This window comes from Engystomops pustulosus, chromosome 11 (assembly GCF_040894005.1).
Source record: "Engystomops pustulosus chromosome 11, aEngPut4.maternal, whole genome shotgun sequence".
Classification (NCBI taxonomy): Eukaryota; Metazoa; Chordata; class Amphibia; order Anura; family Leptodactylidae; genus Engystomops; species Engystomops pustulosus.
Window position 1 is genome coordinate 59,896,967 of NC_092421.1, and position 16,946 is coordinate 59,913,912.

Genomic DNA, 16,946 nt, shown 5'->3' on the forward strand with positions numbered 1-16,946 from the left:
TCAGTCCAAAACGTCACGAAAGCTGTAATGTCAGATAAAACTATCACTTGTCCCTTAAAGGACACCTGTCATCAGGTCTGTGTCACTTGTCCTGTCACTACTACCTGTTGGAGCAGCTCACAAGGATCCATCCCAGCCTTTATCTAGTCAATTCATACATTAATCATAATAAAATCATCTATTCTTTATTATGTAAATGAGGCTGGTCACATGGTCAGAGGCAGTGATGTCACCCCTGTTCCCCCTCCCCTCTCCTCCCCCTGCTCATGTCTGTGTGTAATGTATAGTAAAGCAATGCTGGTGTCTGTGCTTTATCTGCTGACATGCTGCATCCTCCTAATACACATGTGTGACACAGACATCAGCTACACAAGTACCTGACATGTTATGCTGTAATATGGCTGCAGCCTGGAGCTGCTGTATCTCTCCTATACACAAACAGGCAGCAGGGGGTGTGGCCGCCAGCAGCAGGAAGCACATCATTATACAGGCTGTCAGTCAAGCACTGGGGGTGTGGCTGTACCTCACACTCATCAATGAGCGGGAAAGCTTGAATATGCTAATGACTCAATGGACATCTCACAGGTCATTTGCATACAGCTTTAGGACCTCATTGCTTAGGGTTACAGGCATGTAGAGGGACAATGAAGGGATAATGGCAGTTTATGAAAATATATTTAGTTTAGTTTTGCCAGACGGGTTCTCTTTAAGCATCCAGTAGTCCTCTATTTAAAGACTGCAAGGCGAGCTAGACTTCACGGCGGAGGGATCGCAAGGCCACTAGTACCGCTGGTGGTCCCGATGTGGATAGCCACTGGCCCAGGAAACACAGCTGCATAGCACAGGGGTCAGCCAAATGTATTCAAAAACAATACAGTAGTCAGGGCAGTCAATAGAATCCGAGGTACAGGCCAGAGGCCCGGACAGGAAGATACAGATCAGAGTCAGGTCAAACTGGGAGTCGTCATTGGAGCAGAGTCCTATGGAGTTTGGAGCCCCTCAGGCTTATTTGAATAATTTAAAAAAGCCTTTTATGTGTAAAACCCAGGAAACAAGCAGCTAAAAGAAGAGCAGATCCTGCCAAAGGGGGCCCACACCAGTATATCAGTATTCTTGGTTTACAGTCCTTCATTCTGGGGCTAGATGTCCTTTAACACTCAATTAGTTATTTTTCTCTAAAACACATGTTTATTGCAATGAGGAGTAAGAACTTTCCCTTTCGGACATAAGGATCTGACAGATTTATCTCCATATTCTACTCAGTTGCCACTTATATTTGTATTGCAGCTCCTAGACTTAAAGGAGACAAGTTTACAAGTTGCCCATGTTTTGTAGAAACAAGCTGACTGGTGGAGGTCTGACAGCTGGGATCCCCACCGATCATGAGAATGAATCCCCCAACCTCAAGTACAGGTGAAGGGGTGGTCCACTATTGAGAACCGGACCCTGTTCTCTGGATTGCTGGGGGTCCCAGCAGTTAGACCTTCTTCGATCACCTTGTTTTCACCCATAACTTGCAAACTTGTTTCAAGCTCTTTAAGCCTAAATCTTCCACACAGCTCCATCTTTGGGTAGTGGCAACACCAGGTTACTGCAGAGCATTTCCGAATTACTTGAGCTGCAATTACTTGGTTCAGCAACTATGCAGAGAATGGAGCTGTATATTGTCTACACACAGTGAATGGAACAAGATATAGAGAACGACTGATTGTAAGTGGGTTGTCAGGTAATAAAACCTCTTGCAGAGATCATTTTAACCCTGAATATCAATTTAACCCTATGTATCTCACATTGGAACAATGTTGTGTTATTGTCTGGACTTTAATCTATATAACGAGCAGGTTACATAATCTGTACATACAGCAGACAGTAATGGCTTGTGGCTTGGCCAACCTCATGACATTTCTACCCTGCACTTACCAGTTACTGTGTGTGTAATATATATACACTGTATAACACACACACACACACTGTATATACCACTGTTCTTTCCACCTGCTTTACCTGCTTGACTTCCCCGTGTTGTTAGACAAGAACATGTCATGTAATGTCTATAAAACAGGGCAAATATGCTGTGACATAACTGCAGACAGAACAGGTAGGACAGCATAATAAAAGGGGAGTTACAGGGTACGAACACAGTCCTAATCCTTCCCAAGCCGTAACATGCCCATAATACGTCATTTTATGGAAGTTACTATAGGGGAACATCCCCACAGCTCAGAGACTCAGTGGAAGAATCCAACACTGAATTACTTTAAAATCCAAGCAAATTCCAGACCCAATCCCAAGCAAAACCGCATGAATTCCATACCCTTGTGTTACAGATTTTGTTGCGGGTTCATTGTGGATTTTACTGCCCTCACTGAAAGAAATATTGAATTTTCATACATTGACTTGCAGTGTATTTAACTTTTAGAAATTACAGGTTTAAGGTTACATGTAAAATGAAGGTGGTGTCACCCCATTGAGTCCTAAGTGACCCAGAGCAATAGTGCTGGAAATGCCAAATCCAGAGAGAGTTGAGTATACTGTGTGTTTCCTTGTCACAATGTTTAACACTTAAAAGGAAATCTACCCTCAAAATCAATGATAATCCAGGGACACTTACTCATAGATCCAGGCACCGTGACTCTGGTAATGTTCCTATAAGTGTTATCTATGGCCTCTTTCGTTATACAATCAATTTTTTAAATTATGCTAGTGAGGTGGGAAGACTCTGGGATGTTAACAGAAATGCTTTAGGTTTACCAGCTGTTACATTGTGCAGGAACACATCCCCTCCCACTGTGTGCTGGAATATCCTCTGCTGCAGTGATATTACATCAGGCAGAGGAGGGAGGGTAAGACAGTGTGACAGCCTGTAAAACTACAGCATGGATAACACCTCTTCAGAGCCCTTCTGGCTCATTAACATAATTATAAAAGTTGATTTTAGAAGGAAGGAGGTCATGGATAACACATAAGATTACCACAGTCACAGTGCCTGGATCTATGAGCAAGTGTCCCTGCTTTATGTTTGTTATGGCAGATTCCCATGGAGAATATGTCCAAATGTTTTCCATAGCAAGTGAATAGTACTTCGTAAAATTCCATTCCCTTTCTAGCTATTATAACTCCTGTGGATATTGACCTGCAATCCTGGTGTGGAAATTCCCCAGGGTATCCGTTCTGTATGAAAATACCCTAAAAGATAGATGGAAGAACGCAGCGCACTGCATAGTGGAAAAACCCCTGCCCTATCTCCATACACATTTCTATATACATGCTCTCTACAGGATGAGAAGCTGCCAAGACTTTGCTGTGTCTCTAAACACATTATAGGAATAGGAAATATGTGAACAGGCAACGTAGACAGTATGGGCATAGTGGTATTATTCATATGTAATCCAGATGAGAGTGCAAAGGTTATACCGAAGAGAAGCAAGTACTACACCCAAGTAATAGACGACTACACTGTGCTGGCGCAGAGGTGAGCATATGACCAGGAGGACACTGACATCTTAACTGGTTCTGGGTGTGTTAAAGCACAGGAGGAGCAGCGATTGTTAGAGACATCTCCTTCACATGTCCACTTGCTATTAACTAACCAATCTCTTACACAGAGAACGAAAAAAATTGCAGGAAAGAAATAAAATATCACCTGGCTGCCAGGTCACTTATAGGGAGTTCCTGCAATCAGAGGTCGCATTAACGCCTCACCATGCGTCATAGACGCGTGATGAGGCGCCATTACCCCCCAAAATAATTGCCATGCGTAAAGTTACGCTTGGCAATTATTCCTTGTAGCGCACAGGCTGAGCGGCCCGGCGCGCGCTGCAAAAGAGGTAAGTGTCTGTAGCGCGATCACAGCGCGCGCCGGGCCGTTCAGCGGGACACGTGACACAGTGATCTTTGTCAGCAGCGCTCCGGAGCGAGAGCGCAGGCCCCAAGAGACCTGTGGACAGCTACCTGCCCACAGCTGCCTGCAGTTATGTCGGGACTTAAGAGCAAGGCCGGGTGAGAGTGTGTAGTGTGTGCTGTGTGAGTGTAGTGTGTGCTGTGTGAGTGTAGTGTGTGCTGTGTGAGTGTAGTGTGTGCTGTGTGAGTGTAGTGTGTGCTGTGTGAGTGTAGTGTGTGCTGTGTGAGTGTAGTGTGTGCTGTGTGAGTGTAGTGTGTGCTGTGTGAGTGTAGTGTGTGCTGTGTGAGTGTAGTGTGTGCTGTGTGAGTGTAGTGTGTGCTGTGTGAGTGTAGTGTGTGCTGTGTGAGTGTAGTGTGTGCTGTGTGAGTGTAGTGTGTGCTGTGTGAGTGTAGTGTGTGCTGTGTGAGTGTAGTGTGTGCTGTGTGAGTGTAGTGTGTGCTGTGTGAGTGTAGTGTGTGCTGTGTGAGTGTAGTGTGTGCTGTGTGAGTGTAGTGTGTGCTGTGTGAGTGTAGTGTGTGCTGTGTGAGTGTAGTGTGTGCTGTGTGAGTGTAGTGTGTGCTGTGTGAGTGTAGTGTGTGCTGTGTGAGTGTAGTGTGTGCTGTGTGAGTGTAGTGTGTGCTGTGTGAGTGTAGTGTGTGCTGTGTGAGTGTAGTGTGTGCTGTGTGAGTGTAGTGTGTGCTGTGTGAGTGTAGTGTGTGCTGTGTGAGTGTAGTGTGTGCTGTGTGAGTGTAGTGTGTACTGTGTGAGTGTAGTGTGTACTGTGTGAGTGTAGTGTGTACTGTGTGAGTGTAGTGTGTACTGTGTGAGTGTAGTGTGTACTGTGTGAGTGTAGTGTGTACTGTGTGAGTGTAGTGTGTACTGTGTGAGTGTAGTGTGTACTGTGTGAGTGTAGTGTGTACTGTGTGAGTGTAGTGTGTGAGTGTAGGGTGTAGTGTGTGCTGTGTGAGTGTAGTGTGTAGTGTGTGCTGTGTGAGTGTAGTGTGTAGTGTGTGCTGTGTGAGTGTAGTGTGTAGTGTGTGAGTGTAGTGTGTAGTGTGTGCTGTGTGAGTGTAGTGTGTAGTGTGTGCTGTGTGAGTGTAGTGTGTAGTGTGTGCTGTGTGAGTGTAGTGTGTAGTGTGTAGTGTGTGCTGTGTGCGTGTAGTGTAATGTGTGTGCAAATTTTCATACTCCTCCTCGGGTAAAAATACTCCTCAAAAATGGTGAGAGGAGTATTTTTACCCTTCTGTAAAAATGTTAGTGCGACCTCTGCCTGCAATATGAGGTTGTGCCTGAAGTCCTAGAAGCCAAGTGTTGGTCCATCGCTGGCAAGAATCCATTTACAGGACAGACATGATGCTGGGGCGGCCTCACTCCAATCGCTTCATAATTTGGCATATAGAAGCAGACATGTAGGAGGTCCCCTTAATAAGATGTTATCCTTTTAGAGTAAGTTACTTCAGAAAGAAGATGCAACAAACTGTGAAGTGATGAAGCGATGGGATATATACAATTTCAAATAAAAGGCAATTCTAGAGAGGACATTGCATCCACTACCTGAGAAGGCTGGTAGTTTAATGGGATAAAATCTGGTGACAGGTTCCCTTACTAGGGATTGTGCCAGCCATCAGGTCTCTGTGCACTGAGGCTGAATTGGGGACAGGTTGTCAATGTAATATATTACGACTGCAGGCTCTGTGTGACAAGACTGGATGGGAGAGAGGCAGGCATAGGTTCTTTCAAAGTTTTAAACCCATTTTGCGATGAACAATCATTTCCAAAACCTGACATCCCCTGCTTAACATAGTCCCCTACTTAAGAACACTCGACTTACATACGACCCCTAGTTACAAACGGACCTCTGGATATTGGTAATTTATTGTGTTTTAGTCCCAGGCTACAATGATCAGCTATAACAGTTATCACAGGTGTCTACAATGAAGCTTTATTGTTAATCCTGATTCTTATGACAACCCAACATTTTTAAAATCCAATTGTCACAGAGACCAAAAAAGTTCTGGCTGGGATTACAATGATAAAATATACAGTTCCGACTTACATACAAATTCAACTTAAGAACAAACCTACAGACCCTATCTTGTATGTAACCCGGGGACTGCCTGTATTTGTATTGTATTAAAGGGAACCTGTCACCAGCGGGACGCCTGTTAAACCCCTAAACACACCTTATTGGGTGTGCCGGCCGCATGCTGAAATATCACCTTATATTCCAAGTCATCTACTAGTCAGTCAGTAAGAGGTTTAACAGGCGTCCTGCTGGTGACAGGTTCCCTTTAATATTGATCCAAGGTCACCCAAGCTTCATTCTATCACCAGACAAGGTACAAAATCCCCCCCCCCCCCCCCCTGTATTGCAGCACCTGGCCTCATTCTAATAGTTATGCAAAACAAACAGATTTCATTTAGCAAAACTAAATGAACAAAACTTTGACCCTTCAATAGCCACAACTGCAACAGTAGTATTGAAACCAAGCAGCCCCCCAACAGTGGTGTGTAAACATTTTCAGTTGCATTCACTTACAGCAATGAAGAAAAAAAAGCTTCCAGAGTAGCAAAACCCATTTTAACATTTAAAAACACACGCGTGAATACACCCTCATGAGAGGTCACAATGGTTCGTATCTTATGACATCAGTGGCCACAATAAAGCAAGTCATGACTAGTGAGAAACATGATGAAAGTGCCATTATAAGGACAATAAGGACAATACTGTATATTCTGCAGGAAAAAAAAACACACACACACACTCTGGGGTCTGGCATAAAAAAGGCTCAATCCCCCAGTTTGCGTCCATTTCTACTCCATTTGCACAAAAAGTAGTTCCTGAGAAGGGGGCCAACTAGCTGTCAGATCCATCAACTTTCACCCCATTTTTCCGGTGTGAAAGCTTAAAATAAATTATTCTAGTCCCCAATTGTAGCAAAGCATGTGCCTAATAGATGACAAGATCTGAATCGGGAAAGGGACATCAAGACCACCCGGAAAAATGCCTTGATTCCCAGTAGCACCGAGCTATAACAGTGCTTGTATCATATATCACTAGTCCCACCCCCAGCCCATGAAATCCATCCAGCACACAATCCGTGATCCACGGTCCGACCCTAGAAGTATGAATCATCCCTTACAGGTGACAGGATTCTTATATGGACTATCATGTATAATATCAACATCGCCAAAGCAAACATCTTCACAAATATAAGCTCCGTTATATGACGAGCACCAAGTGTAAAAACTACTTTACGTCTCATCTCAGCCACAGAGAACGGGGGACAGTGCCCACCACAAAATCATGTCATCTAGACCTGAGTAGCCTGCATTTAACATGTAAATTGCCTATTATCAATCCCATGATGCTGCGTGCACAAGACCATATCAATTATCGTGAAATAAGCACACATGTGGGGGTGTCACAGATGTGCCCCCCTGTACCATATGCCACTAGTGAAGGAAAGCCCAGTACAGCTTCTATAAGGAGTCACCCAGCTTTTCACTGCACCTGTATAGCAGATATATAAATATCATCCACTCAGGACCCCAAGAAAGCTGAGTCATGACCCAAAAGTAACAATTTTCACCACAGAAATGAGCCATGAATGACAGCCAGAGGCCCCCGACATTCACCTGTCCAGGATCTGCTGCAGGGACACGCTGTTGGGCTCGGACATGGCGCCCCCTCGCTGCTGCTCTCTGTAATAACCGCTCACGGGTCCATTCACGGCTCCACGGGGAGAAGAAGAGCAGTCCGCGGCCGCTGCACGTCGTATAACGGAGGCCGGGATCCGTGTTGTTGTTGTGAGGTCACCAGAGTCGTCGCTCCTGCGCTGTCACGTGATCCGCCATCCGTACGCGCTACGTCATACGCTGGTGACGTAAACCGGAAGTGAGGGAAGGTAGAGGAGGCTACAGGGATTTCAGTAGCCCTTTCAGTGAACCTGCCGGTCATGGCCGTTATCACCTCTATGTAGGGCTGCTGTGTAGCCTTCTCTCATCACTACAAGTGTCTGAAATTTGCAAGATTTTAAAAAATGCTTTGTAGTAATTTGATTGAAAAAGGGGAAATAGGTTATGTAAAGCCAACCAAAAGTGGAAACAGTCACCACACTTTACCTCATTAAACTAGCAGCCCCCCTCATGTAGGGTATGAAATGTGTGATGTTGTTATAAAATGTACTTCTTTTTTTTGTGTAATCTTGCCCTTTTATTTATAAAAATAAAAACCTTAAAACTCTTGTAAAAATGAGCAGAGAAGAGTCATTTTACCTCAGATGAGTCAAGTTTACAGTCACTTATTTGGACATCGTTAACTTTGGTTGTTAGTAACTAATAACATGGGGCACATTTATCATAGGCTGGTGCTTAGGCTGCGGTCACACGTACCGTTAGGCGTCCGTTCATAACGCGATGCTAGCACACAGGGGGAGGTCCTCAGCCCAGAGAAACGCATGCAATCGGCTTAACAATCGCATGCATTTCCCTGGAAACGCATATGCATTCGGGCCGAGGACCTCCCCTTGTGCGCTAGCGGCGCGTTATGACGGACGCCTAGCGGGACGCGTGACAGCGGCCTTAGTGTGCCAGCATATGACGTGCAGCAAATCTATCCCCGTAGGCAAAAGCGCAAAACTCTGTCAGGTCACTACTACACCAGGTCTGACCTGGTGCAGAATAGTACCCTAGCTTGTGCCTGAACATGTGCAGGCTATAGGTAGTTCAGGGTAGAACCCAACGCCTGCCCACTGCATGGCCCAGCACCAACCGCTCCCTGCCCAACTGATGCAGAAGGTGGAAAAGTTGACTAAATTGCGGCTTGTACGTCTGTTTTCAGGCGTACCGATTGTGTTAACTCCCCCCATGGTTTCATATTAAAGATAGGAATCTCATCTTTCAAATTTCTGTGCTACAGAACAGTTAAAGACATCTATCTAAAAATGTACAAATAAAAACCGAGTTTCTGCTTACGTCTTTAACTGTATCTATGGTTCTGTAGATCACAAAACCACAAGCCTGATGCAATCTGAAAGAATAAATACTTAGCTTTAATATGACATTAAATGTTTCCTATAGTACCGAAAGATATGTTACTCTCCCCGCTTCAGCCTCTAAAAATATGACTCTTTTCTGTTCATTTTCACATGGCTTTCAAGATAATAAAAGATGTAACGAAGGAAATGTACTTCTCCTACTCTGGCTCCCGCTTCAAGCATTGTAGCCCTGGCCCAAAGGAGAACTTTTAGGATTCTTGGAGAAACCCTGTAGATTTTGAAGATTATGTTTAAGTGTGAGTTTTAGAATGGTTATTTTTAATGTATGTTTTAAATAATGATTTTATTACAATGTCGAATGAATGCAACATTGTCTACTTTTAATAAATAAATAGCTCTTAAGAGCACACTGACTTTTGGGGACCTTTTTTTGTAGTTAGGAGGTGCGGTATATTATTACATATGTTGCACATCTTATTTACTATCACTATAAAACACATTGGGATGGTTGCTTAGCAGCAGATGGAATCAACCTTCAGTGACTCACTTTTAGGAAACCTACTATGAGGAATCTCCAATGAGAAGTAGATCTGATGGTAGATTCCTCCTTCCTGCTTCTGTCCTAATCTGTCATTTAATAATCCTGGAACCTAACCTGTTAAAAACTTATAGTAATATGTGAATTAACTGCAGAGTCTACTGGGATGTGTACTAGCCTGGCCACGCAATGGGCGCTAAGGCTAATCCACGCCCCAGTAGCCTCTACAGTTAATTTACATATTACTAAAATAAAGTTTTTAGCAAGTTAGGTTAGGTTCCAGGATTATTACATTACAGATTAGGGCAGAGGCAAGAAGGAGGAATCTACCATCAGATCTACTACTGATGCTAGATTCCTCATGGTAGGTTTACTTTAAGTCTATAGAAATCTATGTTTCACCCATCACAGGCATTATAGCTTTCCATATGATGGTGTGTACTCCCAGCCCCTGTGGAGAGCCAGTGTGTAGCTCACAGCTCTGCATCCCTAACTGTATACTTATGGTATAGACTATATAGATGGAGAGGAGGATCACAGTGACACTCCTCCCAGCCAACATACATGGTCCCGTCTTCAAATGGTCATGTGATGCTGTACTGAGGCATCATGGCATTAACAGCAAAGCACAGATGAAGAACAAGCAAAGGAACTCTACAATTCAAAATGGAAGCTATTTATAAGCAGAAAAGACTCTGCACTCCAAAAAATTCTTGAATAAGAATAATGTACAGTCAGATAGAGGGAGCAAAGTGACACACTGTATATTGTGGAGGTCTTCTTTTTGGTCTCACTAGGCAATACCTATCCAAAATTAATTTTTTATATTATATTATAACATTACAGTCTTTACAATCAATACATAACAAAGCTAATGATGCCAAGCATGTGTCTGTGCACCATGCAGAAATATGATACAAGGACTCACCGTCTGCAGACCAAACTGTAGCGCAGGCACTGTATTAACTGTTACAGTGACGGTTCTGCTTTAATGTTCGTAAACTTTTTCATTAACCTTGTTTTCTAAATCCTTGAGCATTTGGAAGACCATAAATACACGACAGGCAGCAGGTTGTCCAGATAAGGGGCAAATGGGTGACCTATCAGCCATAGCAAGAGAAGTTGGTCGTTCCAAGTCTCTGATTTTTATAATATTGCATCTTTACAGCATCACAAACTCATTCAAGTTCCCAAAGAAGAATGGTTGCCTCGACAAACAAATGCACGAGAGGAAAGCAACTGGGGAAAGACTGAACCCAAAGTATGTAAAGAAGTCAGTGAAAGGTGGTGGAGGAAGTGTCATTGTTTGGGGAATGTTCCCTGCAGCAGGAGTTGGGCCTCTCATACAGCTTCATGGCAGAGTGAACACAAGTGTGTATCAGAACCTTCTTCAACAACGCCTAGTTCTTTCCTTGCATTCTTCGCTCAATCAGCCAGCAATTTTCATACAAGACATTGCCCCCTTTCACACAGCAAAACAGGTAAAGCAGTTTATTGAAACAGAAAACATTGAAACAATAAAATGGCCACAGCCCAGAGTCCTGATATAAACCCAATGGCGACAAAACCCTGGTGAAAAAGTTATGGCCAAGAAACCTACAGCAGTCACAGAACTTTGGAAGAGACTGGAAGAAGAGTGGAGAAGAATCCCAGAAGAACCGTGTAAGAGACTAGTGATGTCCATTGGCTGCAGATGTGCTGAAATCATTCACAGCAAAAGCCTGGGCAGTCCCTACTGATTGGTGACTGGTGGAACCTTCTGAAAATGTAATTAGAATATTTCTCTTGCTACAGTCATTGCTGATCTCTAATTATGATCATTATGTTTTTTTTGCAAAATAAAGGTTTTAGGTTGATCTACTTTAGTACGGTAATTATGTAAAACAATGCTCTAGTGACATGATGTACCCTTTACAAAATATCCATGAAATGTTAATTAACAGAGATTACATTATTTCTGAAAAATCAAGTGATCATACATTCATCTCTCCCAACTTATTCCTCTCCAAGTACCAAAGGGAAAAGCTGTATTTTGGAGTGGATTCTTGGTGGTAGGATCGCTATAAAGCTTTCCCATGTTTAAAAAAAACTACAGTTCCTTCAACTCTTTGTGTAAATACGCTTTCCCCCAGCCCATAGGAAAAATATTTGTCTATAAAGTCTATTTCTATTCTATTGTCTATTTTTCTAAAAAGTGGCTGAATATAAAGTGAAAGGATTTACCAGTTTTCTACTACAATAGGTACAAGGGTGTCCAAACATCCAAAGAGTGTCCACTCTAGAGTGAAAGGCACAATGGTAGTGATATAGTAAAATCCCTTACAGACAACCAAAATCATTGTGTAAGAGGGCAGGACCATAGACAATGGAAAATATCTGCATCTTCCTAACCATTTATAGGGCAATCTGCTGTGTGGGAGTTGTAAGTTCTATGTGCAACTAGCTGATGGACGTGTTTTAAATGCTTATCCTAAAGCCCGCAGAACTGTTGAGGCATCTATGTTTGACAAAGATTTACTCCAGTTCACCAGGCCTATAATATGGCAATAATAGCTGATATAGTTGAGAGATGTAACCCCTAAAAGGTCAAGTGTGCATTAAAACCCTGCCTAAGGCAGAGTCTTATTCATCTTGGAAGTTTAGTTGGGCCTGGCAAAGTCTTTCTACTGGTACTTGTAGTGTACAAGTTACGCCACTGTGCACACAGTCTGCCATTGGAACATTCACAAACTGTAAGGCCTCATGCATGCCCGGATCGTAGGCTGGGCAAGCATACAGCTGCGTGCAGGTGGGAGGAGGGGTGAGTACTCCTCACCTTTCCCCTCTCCATAAGGAGCCAAGCAGCTGTGCTGTCAAAATGGTGGAAAATAAGACATAGGTCCTATATTTTGAGGTGCAGTTGCCTGAATGGCAAGAAATGCAGGGTCATCCTTGACGCTTACAGAAACATCTCTAAGCTTTCCAAGTGAACTATATTTCAACTTCTATAGATGCATGAGGGGCTATGAGATATATATATCAAATGGGCCCAGCACTGAATTCACCATATGTCAGTCTTCATAGTCACATTCGGTAATTGTTTGCCATGTATCTTGTGAAATGATTTTAAAAAATGGCATCAGCTCAAACTGCGACCAAATAACAGAAAGAAAATCTGATTACAATCTCTTGTTTTGTCAAGGCGACTTTTTACTAGCCCACATTTCATCTGGAGCGCAAACCATTGCTCTATAGATCAGCTGGTACTGATTTCCTCTAGAGGAAATGATATGGGCGCAGTTATTTTCGTTCTTACCTCTCCGCAGCTGGCCACTATGTAGATTTTTATTGTGCGAGCTGGCCGCCTGCCTTTGCGCACTATCCTAGCAGCTGCAATGTCACTGGGCTTTTGCAGAGTGAGAGAACAAAGACTTGATATGATTAACATGGACTTTAACCCAGGAGCTGGTCTACAGAAGCATTTTTTTTTTCTTTTCTTTCTTTCTTCTTTTTTTTTGTCTAATTTTATACTATACAAGGCATATTCAATCTGTACAGTCTAAGGCCCCCTCCACACTCGCGTTGCAGATCACGTCAGAGTCTGATCAGGGTACGATCAGGGTTTGGTCAGTGAAAAACTGACATTTTTAAACAGAGTTCAATCAATTTTCAGTCAGAGTTTGTTCAGTGTCTCAGTTTTTCACATTTCAGATAACGCGCTTTTTTTTAATTGAAATTGATGCTTGAAAAACGCATTGCACTTGCAAGTGTCTCAGAATGCAATGCGTTTTTGCTGCGTCTCCATAGACTTGTGTGATGCGTTTTTCATGCGCGTGACTTGCAAAAGTAGAGCATAAAGCGATTTAAACGCAAGTTAAGAAAAACACACGTGTGAGCGTGAAAAGTCTGAAAATGCCCATTGATTACAATGGTGATTATGGTGATTATGTGATGCAGAACACGTGCATGAAAAACGTAAGTGTAGAAGGGGCCTAACTTTTCAGCTTACTTATACATATGTTTTATGCAGTAGTTCAAATAACATGTCTGTGTTCTTTAACCCCTTTGCGTCGCTGCCTTTTTTTGTTCATTTTTTGCTCCCCACCTTCAAAAAGAGCTGTGTGAGAGCTTATTTTCTGCGTTACAACGTGTATTTCTCAGTGACAGTGGGGCTTATTTACTAAGCGCCCCGTAGCAGCATTTCCGTCGGGTTTTCTGACTTTTCGAGGATTGCGCCGCCAGGACAGGTATTTAGAAGCGCATTGTGTCGCACGCAATGGGATTGTGTCGCAAATGCGCCTGCTTTCATGTGACACAAATTTGGGGGCGGGATTTAACTTTAAATTTGTGTCACTAGATCAGGCACTTACATACACCGGGAAGAAGAAGGTGCAATCAGGCGGACCTGATCAGGGAAGCGACACATCGGGCGCATAATCTACGGTAATTTGCGGCAGAGTTCATTCTCGTCTGACACTCCGGATCGGGGAACGTGCAGGGACCGGGTAAGTAAATGTGCCCCAGTATTTATTATTCCATGCTGTGTGCTGTGATCACAAGATCAAGCCCCCAAATACACCGGGAAGAAGAAGGTGAAATCAGGCGGACCTGATCAGGGAGGCGACACATGCAGAAAATCGGGCGCATAATGTACGTGAATTGCGGCAGAGTTCATTCTCGTCTGACACTCCGGATCTGGGAACGCGCAGGGACCGGGTAAGTAAATGTGCCCCAGTATTTATTATTCCATGCTGTGCTGCCTAATATACCTAATGCCTACTATACCTAAGATACCGAAAAAAAACATGACACTTTCTTGTGGGTTCAGTTTTTACGACTTTCACTGTGCCCTCCAAATCATAGGTCTGCTTTATTCTTTGGTTCGGTACAATCACGAAGTAGCTGTAACAGCTGATCAATGTGTCAAAACCCCACTGATCCTTTATTAATAACCTATTCTAAGAATAAGTGATTAGTATTAAATATTAGTGGAGGAACAGGAAGCCCCTTTAGTTATTTCTGGTCAGCATAAAAATTTTCATTTCACCAAGGACTGGTTTTATTCACATGAAGTAAACTGTTTGAAGCTTTCAGTATATTGAGAGCAAGCAAAGACCTAGAAATGAGGGATTGATAGATAATAAAGTATATTATCCCCTTATCTCTGCACCTGGTTTCCATATTAAAGACCAGACTGTTTATTAAGTTTTTTTTTCAATGCCTTTTACAAGCTATAACTTTTTTATTTTTCAGTAACTATGGCTGTTTTGGGTCTTGTTTTTTAATGTCCTACTGATGAACTTTTATTAACCCTTCTGTGCAGTATATTTTTAAAAAAATGCAATGCAGACATTGGTTTTTCTAAAATTTCTGCATTTACTGTGGAACCTACAGGTGTGGTCACACGTACTGCTAGTGCTGCATTTACAAACTACCCGAACAGATCCACACGATCGCATATGCATTTTTTTTTAGCTTTTTTTTTAATAATGACCTTACTTTAAAAAATGAAATCCTTTTAGGGGGGGGGGGGGAATATTCCATCTTCTCCTTCCAAGCACCATAACTTTTTTAGCAAAATTGTAAATGTGAGGCCTTAGTTTTTGCCTAAAAACCTGTAGATTGTATTTGTACACATTTGGGGTCCATAACGTTTTTTGATTGCGTTTAATATAGTTTTTTTGTGTGGTGAATGATAGTAAAAATGTCAATTTGGACATTGGTTTTTCCTTTAAGTTTTTTTTGTTGTATGGGATAAATACTATTATGGTTTTTAGCCTGGGTTGGTATAGATCTGCAAATGCAAAATGTGTGTGATTTTACTTTTTTATACATTTTTTGTGAGGTTTTTTTTTATACTTTATTTATTTTTTTACATTGTTTATTACTTTGTCCCACAAGGGACACTGACACAACATCACTTATTCTTGTGTATAATACACTGCATTACTTACCCTATGTCAGTTACTGCTACTATACAGCTACTATAGTATACTGCCAGCTACTGACAGGTTTTATATTAGGCCATACCTCTTGCATGGAGCGAGAGAAAGATACTACTGGCAGCCCAGGGGTTCCTCCTTTAGGGGAGCCCAGCTGCCTGCGATGGGTGGCAGAAGGATCTCACATCCTCTGCACCCACTTCATGTTTCAGTGTCTAAGGGGCTAAAAGGGACAAACCACCAAAAATAATCCCACCCAAAATAAATACTTCATTAAAAACTATAAATGAAAAGCATTGCCTGTATTTCTAAGGGTTCATGAAGGTGTTAAATAGGATACATTTTCGTTTTGCAAACTGTAAGATTTATTTGCTTAAACAAGAAAACTCCTTTAAGTTGAAGTCTAAGAAGACAAAAAAAAAGAAAGTGCAATTTGGTCTTTTCCTAACCAGTTATACTTTCCAGTATTTTTGTTCATCCTAAACAGAGATGGGATCTGGAGTATTTTCCTTTCCATTTCCCTTACTATTAATAGTATCCAAACTCCTGATAGAATAGTATCTGTTAGTGTTTACGTGTAAAGGGGCATGCTCCAACATGTTAAAAAATAATCCATATCCTCTGGGTTTACTTATAATTAGGAAATGATTAACAATCAAATGCAGAAGTCAGCCTTGCTAAATCATTGGAACATAAACAGGATTTGAGGTTTAAATAAATCATTTAAATAAAAGTTAGAGGGTGGAATCTTAGGCTTTTTTTAAATAATTTTTGAAGTTTTTTTGTGGATTTGCACTTTTCTTGTTCCTAAGTTTCCCTCCCTGCAAGATTCGCCGCACCTGAGTTATCATGTTATCCTAGTTATTTACGCCTTATTTAACATTGGAATCCAGACATTAAAGTCCGTGAATTGTCACATGGCTATCAAAATCTTAACAGTTAATGTATCGAAACTATTATATCAAATGCAGACTGTCCCAATTCTCCTTAGACATGTGGGTGTGTTGAAAATGAACGCTGCGTTCTCGTGTTTCCTGTGGCACGGGAGAAATTGGGAGAAATTGATCATGACAAAAGAAATGGGGGGTATGGGACTACCATGCATACGAACATATAACCTGGATTGTATGACCGGACACATATTTGACGGGACACATAAGACCAATTCCTATTCCGACTGTGAGTTAGAAGAAGCATTCTGTTCCCCTTACAATCCAACAAATCCAACAGTGCCACTACACTCACCATTACCGCAGGTGCCACACGACCGTAAAAGTTCAATTATATGTAAAGATACTATAGCAACCTGGAGAATCCTAAGAAAAAGGTTTGGTTTGTCTTTTACAGTTTCAAAACATTTGGACCAACCCTGCTTTCCTACGGGGTCTGAGTAATAGATTGTTCCATAAATGGAGACTACATGGCTCTGAGCCTCGCTGGTTGACAATGGAAGAACTAGCCCAACAATTTGACTTGGGCACTGACCAGTTCATACAATCTGGTCAGGTGAGGGATGTAATCATGACAAAATTACGTGATGTAAGCAGGGAGATACCCAACAACTCATTTGATTTCCAAATACTAGGGGACACAACGTAACAAAGTGT

The 16,946-nt window shown here is 42.2% G+C and overlaps 1 protein-coding gene across 1 annotated transcript in view; it reads right to left on the reverse strand.

Moving 5' to 3' along the window:
- The window catches only part of MARCHF5 (membrane associated ring-CH-type finger 5), a 29,378-nt gene extending 21,574 nt beyond the window's left edge, over positions 1-7,804 (reverse strand). Inside the window, exon 1 of the mRNA XM_072130963.1 lies at positions 7,520-7,804. Coding sequence (XP_071987064.1) covers positions 7,520-7,563 — 44 coding nt within the window. The 5' untranslated portion in view covers positions 7,564-7,804. The remainder of the gene's footprint in view (positions 1-7,519) is intronic.
- Positions 7,805-16,946: the final 9,142 nt, after the last annotated feature.